This window comes from Echinops telfairi, unplaced genomic scaffold (assembly GCF_000313985.2).
Source record: "Echinops telfairi isolate 266 unplaced genomic scaffold, ASM31398v2 ScPeMD7_2565;HRSCAF=3150, whole genome shotgun sequence".
NCBI lineage: Eukaryota > Metazoa > Chordata > Mammalia > Afrosoricida > Tenrecidae > Echinops > Echinops telfairi.
The window spans coordinates 8946297-8956368 of record NW_022106463.1 but is presented as its reverse complement, the minus strand read 5'-3'; the positions used below and the strand labels follow the sequence as shown (position 1 = coordinate 8956368).

General features: G+C 53.3%; 1 protein-coding gene across 1 annotated transcript in view; it reads right to left on the bottom strand.

Annotated features, from left to right (window-relative positions):
* The window catches only part of LOC101644852 (phospholipid-transporting ATPase IB-like), a 135276-nt gene that overhangs the window by 563 nt on the left and 124641 nt on the right, over positions 1-10072 (bottom strand). The window contains 1 exon segment of the mRNA XM_045293995.1: positions 5525-5610. Coding sequence (XP_045149930.1) covers positions 5525-5610 — 86 coding nt within the window.

The following is a 10072-nucleotide window of genomic DNA, read 5'->3' as shown; positions in this document are numbered from 1 at the left end:
GGCAGCAGAGCATCTGAGTGCAGCCTGAGATGCTTTGTGTATGGTTTCCCTGACCAGCCATGTGTTCATCTTCCCACCACTGCCCCGGCCTCGGGAAATATCTGGATTCCCGACACTGCCCCTTGTGGCCAGAAACACAGCAGGAGACCCTGTATAACACAGATGTTACATTCAGAAAGGCACTCACAATGCTGGAAACACAGCTGGTTTAAAATGTGGGGCTATTTTAGAGACGTACTCAAAGTGGGTTTGCTCAAGGTTGAAAAGGTAACTCAAATTCCAACTCCCTGCCATGGTGTAGACTCTGTCTCACAGAGACGCGGAGAACTGCCCCTCTGGGCTTCTGAGACTGTAACTCTTTACGGAAATAGAAAGTCTCATCCTTTCCCCTCAGAGTGGCTAGTGGTTTTGAACCGCTGACCATGCGGTTAGTAGCCCAACGCATTGCCCACCTCGGCACCAGGGCTCCCTCAACAAAGAGACAGCAAACTTAAACACAGGGAGGAAGTGGGAAGAGTGCTGTTGCATTCTGGGATTGACAACCAAAGCCACAAAGCAAAATGTGTGGCAACAGTGGGGTGGAAGGCCAATTCCTCTTTCACCCAAATTACAATCACCACGGAAAAACGAAACAGGGGCAGCTGCAGGATTCTGGGGGACTGAATTCTGATTGGTGTGTGAACGCAGAAAGAGCTGGTCTTACAATCGTCCATGAAGGCAGTGCCAGAACTCAGTGTGCGTTGGGAGGTGGTGACCAATGTCCCCACCCTTCTTTAACTCTTGCCCTTGAAAATGGATCCATTCAGTCACTCACATGGGTGATGCATCCCAACCTAGGCCGGCCATCCCTGTCTCCACCCATATGCCTCTAAAGGTCCACCACTTGGCCAGCGCCTGCCAATGGATTTGTCCCTCAGCAGCTACAATCTTTGAAAGTAGAAATATAAATGGGAAATGTAATTTGTTTCTAATGACTTATTAATTACATTGCCTGAGGCTGAGTTCTCTAGAGGAGCTAAATCAATGGTGTGTGTGTGTGTGTGTGTGTGTGTGTGTGTGTGTGTGTGTGTGTGTATAAAAGCAAAGAGAGATTTCTTGCAAGAAAAGGTCTCACACAGTTGTGGAGCCTAAGTCCCAAATCTGTGGGCCAGACACCAGTCTGGAGGCCTCACCTGATTCATGTGGCTGTGAGATGTCACCAATCCAGAGTTGACAAGCCAGCCAGCAGGCTGTTGGCTCACCTCCCAAGAACCACAGGTCTAACGATGATGAGTCAGGTCTAAGATCCAGAGGCAGCAAGCCAAGCCAGGACCTGCCTACCTATAGGGTGCAGGCCACACCCTCAAGGCAATGGATTGACTTTTCAACGGATGGGCTGCTCAAATCAGCTCACAAAATCGACGATGATTGCATCATCTTACATTGTGGAAAAGCAGCCAGCCTTACGTCCGCCAAACCACTAAGAATCTGTTCTAGCCAAGTTGACAGGTCACAAACGTGAAATGCTGCCGTTCGGATGAACAGGTGATTCTCAATGCTCGGGGCTCATGGGGAGCTGGTCAGAATCCCACTGTCGAGCCTACGCCCTTGACCAGTAACTCCGAGACACAGTGTGATGCAGAATTCACCTGAAGAGAGCTGGGTCCACCTCCAGGACTTCTGGTTGAGTGGCTACGTAAGGGATGGAGAGCTCACTGGTTGAGTGGCTACGTAAGGGATGGGGAGCTCACGTTTCTCACAAGTTCTGGTCATGCTTGTGCTGTTGGTCCAAGAACTGCACGACTTAACCGCCATTCTAGGTCAGCCCAATCACAACCACTGCGTGGGTCTAGGCACCTGCTTTTCCCAGCCGCTGGGCCGGCTGCAGAGCCCTGGCAGTGCTGTGGGCTAGGCACTGTGGGTGGGCAGTTCACACCCACAAGCTGCTCTCAAAGGAAGACGAGGCTGCCTGCTTCCTGAAAGGTGTAAAGTCTCAGAAATCCTATCCAGGGTTTGGTGGGGTGGGTTGGGATGCCATCCTTGCCATCTTTTATCCACACCGTCAGCTAACTCAGTCAGAATCTCACAGTAGAACTGGAGAGTTGTTCACTCGTTTTGTTGGAGAAGGAAATGAATACAAGCACCTCACTTGGGTTTCTAAGGCCGTTCCTATCCACACAACCAAACATTAACCCGCAAAGCCTGCTCCCCATGGCAGAAAGCCCGCCCGGAGCTGCTCGGAAGCAAGGCAAACTTGTCTTTTCTTGCTGGACAAGGTTCGGTCCCAACACAGCCAGGGCCGGCCCCCTGGCCTAACTTACAGGGCTCTCCATATTGGGACCTCGGAAAGGGGTGGCGGCAGGTGCAGGACCTGAGATGCACGGCTAACCTGAGGTCGGCTGAGCTCAGTCGGCATTGGAGAAAATCAAAACCAAGCCCACTGCTGTCCGCGTGGCTCCCCGCCCGGCGAGCCTACAGGGCGGCGTGGAGCTGCTCTCGGGGTTCTGTCCGTCTTCACGGGAGCAGGAGGCCTCAGCTTTCTCCCACGGAGCAGCTGGTGGGTTTGAACAGCTGACCCTCCAGGGAGCGACTCCATGCTGATGCCAGGGTCACCAGGCTCCTAAGACGGGGTGAGCAGAGCTCCATGGAGCGCGTGAAGATTCAACAGTGGCTGACCTTCCAGCGTTCTTGCCCCTCTTCTTCTTTCATAAGCTTCTTGCGACCAGCCCACTAATGCCCGCTTTGGAGGGCGGAGGGGCATCAGAATGGCCGCCTTAGGTGCACACATGGGGAATAACGGCTAAGAATTCACCTGGTGATGCAATTCTTTTAGGTTATTGTTTGTCTTTTCGGGGTGTGTTTGCGGTACCCTATCCAGGGATGTCTCATGTTCAGAGGGAAGAGGGGACCCACTGCTGGAAAGCAGCCACGGGAAGGAACTCTTGGGAACAGCAGGAAAGCCCATCATCGGCACCGTGCGGAGGCTGAGCCCCCCTCGTGCTGGATGGCACCCGAGACACAGCAGGGTAGGGCTCCTTCCTAGAAGGCTCGGGGGACCTTCCTGTCTTTGCTCAGTCAGAGGAGCACAGCAGTGAGAACCGGGCCTGTGTCCAGTGTGAACCGACGGGCAGGGAAGGCCGTGGACAATAAAACAGGAAGAACAGAGACCAACGGCCGAGGCAGGACTGTGTGGAAATGGGCCGGTGTTGCCGCTTTGGATCGGGATGACGGGCGGAGACCGACAAAGCCGAGAGCAGGCGGCATCATGTTTGTCGTCACAAAGGACGTTTCCTTTGTGGCTTAGAGTACAGCGCTGTCTGCGATGGGCCTATGAGGTGCCGTTCAGCTGGTGCCAACTCATAGCGACCCTCTGTCCAGGAGAGGGATGCACTGCCCGGTCCTGCGCCACACTCACATAGTTCCTATGCCTGAGCCTGGTGTGCCAGCCCCTGTGTCCGCCCATCTCCTTGGACAATCGAGTGGTGGGGGCAGCCCGGGGGGAATTGCTGGCGTAAAGCTCCCGAGTGGGCATGGGCAGAGGGTTCCCTGGGACAAGAGAAGGGCCGGCTACAGAGAGGCATGGGGAGTGGATGAGGGAACAGCGAGAAGGCAGCTTGTGTGGGGGCACCGATGGCAGGTGGGTGCATCTAGTAGTGAGAGCCCGGGAGAAGTTAATTTCGGAGTCAACGCTCTGAGTCGGGCACAAGTCGAGTGAATCTCATCCGTGGGGGATAGAGGCTGGGGGATGCGAACCCATGGCCTGTCGATGCCTGCCTGGGTGCCGGTGTCCCGTTGGTGCTTTTCAGCTGTTCCTTGCTAAATGTCTTCACTGCGGTTGGGTTGCGGTGCTGTTAGGTGCTGTCGGGTCGGGTCGGGCTCCCTGGGACCCGGAACACAACCGAAGGGCACCGTGCCCCCCATTGTTATGCTCCAGCCCACCGTCCTCTCAGTTCCTGTCACGAGGGTCCTCCTCTTCTCCGCCGCCCTCCACGTCACCCAGCACGATGTCCCTCTCCAGGGACGGGTCTCTCCTGACTACGTGTCCTGCACACTGGAGACAGTGTCTTGTCCTCTTTCTAAGGAGCATTCTGGCTGTGCTTCTTCCAAGACGGGTCAGGAAGAAGGAGAAGAGAAAGGGGTAGAAGTCGTGTAAAGAAAAGGAGGAGAGAGAGAGACAGAACAAGAGCGATTCAGTGGTCTAAACCGACATGAATCTCAGGAGGGAGGAAATGGGGGTAGGGCAGATGTGGACCATCAGAGAGGCTGGCACTTCGCAATCTCACAAACTCTGGAGCCACCGTCCGTCCGTCAGTCCGCCCCACTGTGGTGGCTGCGTGTTGCTATGATGCTGGAGCCATGCCACTGGTGTTTCCCGGGTGTTTCTAACACCACCGGTGGGTGGGCTTCAGCGGAGCTTCCAGACAAAGACGGATGAAATAGGGAAAGGCTTGGTGGTCGACTTCTGAAAGCCAGCCAATGAGCAGCCAGTGGACCCCCAGGGCATGCTGTACAACGTGCGGGAAGATGAGCCCCCTGGGATAGCAGGAGCTCAGGATGCACAGTGACCATGGCATGGGGCGGGCACATTCCTTTCTATGTGGGGTTTGCCCCGAGTCCAACGTGGCTCAGGGACAGTTAGCCGCTTGACATGATGGCTCTGGTGGCCGTGGGCTCTCACTCTTTCCCTCTTTTTCTCGGTCTCACCTCCCTTTTCTGTGCTGCCGTGAGCCCCCTCCCCTCCTCCCCGCCACCCCACTCAGCCTCATGGGAACCACATAGGCTACGTCACTCGTGGAAGCAGTTCTCGGGAGGGAGGGGACATGGAATAACTTGGGGATGTGCTAATGCCACAGTGGGCCGTGTTCGCACACAGAGCCAAAGACACACGTGAATCTCCTTTGGATAAAAATGATTCGGACCCAGCATTGCTTCCACATTTAAAATGTTGTTTTGTTGGAGGGGCCGTGAGGGGTTGTGTCCATGGAAACGCGAAGGAAACACCGGGACAGTTTACATGGAAGGATCCTGTCATCTTAAGAACGGTGCCGGGAAAAGGCCTTCCATCGCAGCGGGGCAGTCACCCCAACAGGATGACTGTCGTGTGAGACCACTGTCACACAGGAGAAAAATCAAGATAAAAGGCTTTCATGACCAAAGAGACAGACTTTGAGGGTCCCCAGGGGTGGGAGGGAGCAGGGGACCAGTTGCCTATTGGAGAGGCGCCTGGGCTAACTCCGATGACGGATACAGGGGCGGGAGGGGCGCACACAAAGGGCAGGCAGGGCAAGGCAAGCTGCTAGGAGGCTTGATACGCTGTTTACCTTGTTGAAGGCACACATGATGATCTGAAACGCAGACCCCTCACGTGCCCCGCTCCCCCCATTAAGTAAAATGAGTTAGGTTTTCTTTGCTACAAGGTGGCCAAACCCACTGACTTCTTTGCCCGAACGGCTCCTGCCCTCTCTCTTCACCCAAAGGTCCTTGTTCTCTGTGACCCCTCTTTTTGGCCTGTCCCGAGTCCCGGCGTCTCCACCCTGTCACTTACATGGCTGCCGCTGGTCCGCAGAGCTGTTCTGGAAGACGATCTCATGGGCCTGGCTGTGCGCAGAGAGCCGCTGCTCTGCCTTCACCCTGAGAGCACACAGCAAACACAGCCTGGCTTCAGCTCTTCGGAATCGGTCTCAGAGGTGGTATGGTGGTACAGGGCGGGGGTGGTCATAAAGCTGTCAGATAAGAGTGGAACACGTTCCTCCCCCCGAAAACCCACAACTTTCTGCACATTGTAAAGACTGTCCATCTGTTGAAAATAACGCAGATTCTATATCAAGACCTTCTTGACAAGGTGTTTCTCCTGAAACAGCACGTGAGAGCCTGATGCCTCTCGTATCTTTGCCTCTCTGAACTGTCTTCCCCAGAGAGCTGAGCTGAAAAATCAAGCCAAGCCCAAGCTCGACCCAACCCACAACCATGGAGTGGATTCCAGCCCACAGCAGCCTCACAGACAGAACGGACCTGCCCTGCGGGGTTTCCTAAGCTGTGGTCTTTACTAAGCAGACGGCCAGAAGCCCTCGACAGACCAAACTCACTGCCGTGGAGTCAATCCCAACTCATCGTGACCCATAGGACGGAGTAGAACGGCTGCCTTAGACTTCCCGAGGCCGGAGGTCTTTATGGGAGCAGAGAGCCTCCACTTTCTCCCGTAGAGCAGGGGTGGGGGCTGGGTCTGAACTGCTGACTTTGCAGCTGGCAGCCCGACACCTAGCCCACAGCGCCAAAGAAAGTAGAAACGTAGCACACAGTACACTCTCGTGTAAGGAGCCTTGGCGGCGTACGGATTCTGGCGGCATGCTAACCATGAGGTCAGCAGTTGAAACCCCAGCCGCTCCGCAGGGGAAAGCTGAGGTTGCTCCCGGGAAGGGTCACAGGCTTGGGAGCCCACAGGGGCAGCTCTACCCTGTCCTGCAGGGTCAGCTGAGCCGGCATCCACTTGATGGAAGCGAGAGAGATTGTTGTGGTTGCGTTGAGTAGTGGCCCCATGTGGTAGAGTAGAACTACCCCACCCCCACCCCCAAGGTGTCCACAGCTCTAACTCTTTTCAGAAACAGGGCAGCTGGTGGGCTCTAACCTCTGACCTTTTGGTTAGCAGCTGAGCGCTGAACTGCTGTGCCATCAGGGCTCCAGCAGTCAGTGCCCTTTGGCCCTCCGGCTGCCAGAGCAGTGGTACGTTTGACAGTGCATGTTGTAACACCTTTTCCTTGTGGCAAAGCAGCACACCCCTGGGCCCACAGCTCCTGAGGGCTACCAAGAAAGATTCTCTTGGGCCCACGCTGGGAGTCCAGGAACCCTCCTCCCTAAATCCCAGAGATTTGGGGCCATTTGATGCACCTGGCTGCCCAGAGGCAGCCCCTGCTGGGCTCCCAGTACACAGTGGCTGACTGCAACAGTGGGCCCAGCTATGCCCAGACGGTGAGGCTGCAGGAGCGGGCCGCGGCCACTCCGCCGTACAAGATTGAAGAAAATGTTCAAAAATGGATGGTGGTGATGATCGTACAACTCTTCTTAATACAACTGAACCATTGAATTACATGACTTGCGAATTGTATGATTCGTGAATTACAGACCAATAAAACTGTTAAAAAAAAAAAAAAACCTCCAAAACAAAGCCTCTAGGATACGCCCAGGCCACATGAAAAGCCAGAGCAAAGTGTGTTGCCTTTCCTGAGCAGGAACAGGGTGCTCTGCTCAGAGGAATGAACACCCAGGTTCTGTCCCACCGTTGGGATTTATCAACCTTTGGAAATAGCTTGGGTACAGAGGTAAAATATACCAATATAAAATTGCACCCAGTCCTCACTTATCAACATTATCTGCTTCCCAAAGAGCGGGGCATTCATTATATGAAAATGGAGGGAGGATGTGGTCACATCAGATGATAACTGCCAAATGACATCATTACGTCACTGCCAAGCCACTGAGAATCATGGCCCAGCCAAGTGGATACATAACCTTAAGTATCATAGCCAACATTCCTCTAGCCCTGCACCTGGGCCCTGTTACTGCCAGACGTACTTCTGTAATGCACACGACAGTCAGAGAGCAGGTTTTAAGACTGATGTTGTAAAGGAGATGTCAGATGATGTGGCAGCTGTTAAGTGAGGAGTAGATGGAAATGCTAATCCTATCAGTCTTCTGTCCTTCCTAGTATTTGGAATGGTCCTCTCTCAGTGCCATCTAATGATAACCAGTGGAAGTAAAGACAAGAGCAATTGGCAGTTGGCAGTGCCTGGGGAACCATTCTGATGCCCAGGAAACCCTGATGACTGTGCTGGCCAAGGTCAGGAAGGTGAGCTGCTTCGCGCTTGCACATTCAGACTCTGGGGCAGACGTGTGCCCGGGATAGAGTCTCAGGGTCCAATTAGATGGATGTGCCTGTCCCCCAGCCCTCAGGGATGGAAACAGTCCATGTGGACAAGGCCTAACTCTCTTGCCAGGAGAGGCTTCGAGACCAGATGGCTTTCTGTTAAGGCATTTGAAGTGAAAGGGGGCGGTTTTCAGAGTAAAGTGCTCTGTGAGGGGTGGGAAAGGTGTCAGGGGGAGAATGTGCCTGATCCACAGACTCTAAGATTCTAAGACTCCACCTTCCTCACGCTGCGACCCTTTCATACAGGTCATCGTGTGGAGGTGACCCCCCCCAACCATAACATTATTTCCATTGCTACTTCATCATTGTAATTTTGCTACTGTTATGAATCGTCATGTAAATAGCTGATACGCAAGATATATTTTCATTGTTACAAATTGAACATCATTAAAGCATACTGATGAATCACAAAAACAATATGTAATTCTACATTGTGAAATATTGATTTCTAATGACAAATAAATAAAATTTTGTCTTGAAGCAAGGTGTAACATGGTTAACAGTCTTCACACTGGGTACTCTCTTATGTGGGTGTATCTGCATCTGGGCGGACCCGCCTGGAGACGGATAGAGGAGCAGTGTCTCGGTTCCTAAGACCATCAGAAATATGTGTTTTTCGATGGTCTTAGGAAACCCCTGTGAAAGGGTCCTTTGGCACCCACACAGGTCGGGACCCACAGGTTGAAAACCGCTGCTCTAAGCGAGAAAGACACAAACCCCTATCTCAAACTGTCGTGTGTGCTCCTGAGCATGCATGCAATTACACACATGTGTAGGTATGTGTGTGTGTGACCACATGTGTGATTGAGCGTGTATGTACATTCATGCATGCAAATGAGAATGTTGTATGCCTGTGTGAATAGATGCGGGCAGGACTATGTGCATGTGTGGGCATGTGCAATCATGAACAGGTGAACGTGTGTGCACGTGTGTGTGTGTGTGTGTGTGTGTGTGTGTGTGTGTGTGTGAAGGGGCAGGCTGTGTAGGGTAGGGTCAGCCACTGGAAGTGTTTTGCCCTTTTCTGTGTGATAAGGGAAGCCAGGGCCCATGCAGAGCATAAGGGTGAGGCGGATCTAGTTTCCACGGTCGAAGCGGCTCTGGCGGCTGTATGGAGAGAAGGCTGTAAAGAAGGGAGGTGGAAGCAGGGAAACCTATGAGCAGTTAGTAGTCTTCAGAAAGAAGACTGATGGTTTTCTTGGACCAGGGAAAGAGCCAAACAGGTTCAGAACAGTGGTCTGATGCTGAATTCACTGGGAAAGTAGCCCGAGCAGGCTCTTCCCATGTGCCAGGTGTGGACGTGAGATCGAGGGGCTAAGACGGGCTCCCGGAGTCTTGAGGTCCCGAGAGCCTGTAAGAGGGAAGCTGCCGTTTGCTGCAGGAAAGGGTAGGTTTGGAGGCAGGAGCATGACTGCAAGGTCGGATTGCGGTGCCTCGGGTTGAGGTGCCTGTGTGCCAACATAGCCGTCTGGAGTTACAGGAAGTGTGCCTGTGTGCCAACTTTGTCTGGAGTTACAAGAAACGTGCCTGTGTGCCAACTTTGTCTGGAGTTACAAGAAGTGGTCCAGGCAGGAGGTTTGAATTTGGAAGATGCCGACAGACGCCATGTTGCAAGTCACGAGAGAGCCAGTCATGGGAGTGAGTACAGACTGAGAAGAGGGGGTTCCATGAGTGGGTCCTGAAACAGGTCAACACTGAGAACAGAGAAGGGAGAAGTCGGAAAAGAAGACTGAGAAAGAGTGACCAATACAATTGAGACAAGCCAAGAGACGGTGAGGTTCTGTGTACTGAGAGAAGAAAAGACATGAAGAAGTACATAGTAATGGGTCCACTAATGTCAAGGTTAAGGACCGACCGGCATTTCACAGTGACCCTGTAGGACAGAGTAGAGCTGCTCCATCGAGCCTCTGAGACAGTGACTCTTGATGGGACCAGAGAGCCTCATCTTTCTCCCACAGAGCAGTGGGTGGGCTCCAACCACGGACTTGGAGGTGAGCAGCTTAAGCCAGTCTCCTGCCAGGAGTGAGTGAGGGGAGAGACACTGAAATCTGCCTGTACAGAATAACAGATTCTGGAGTCTGATGAAAGGAGCTGGGAAATGAATAGCCAGAGGGGGGAGGGGGATGCAGGCAAGTCTGCTGTCTTTGGGTGTGTGGAGCTTTTCTTCAGGGTTGA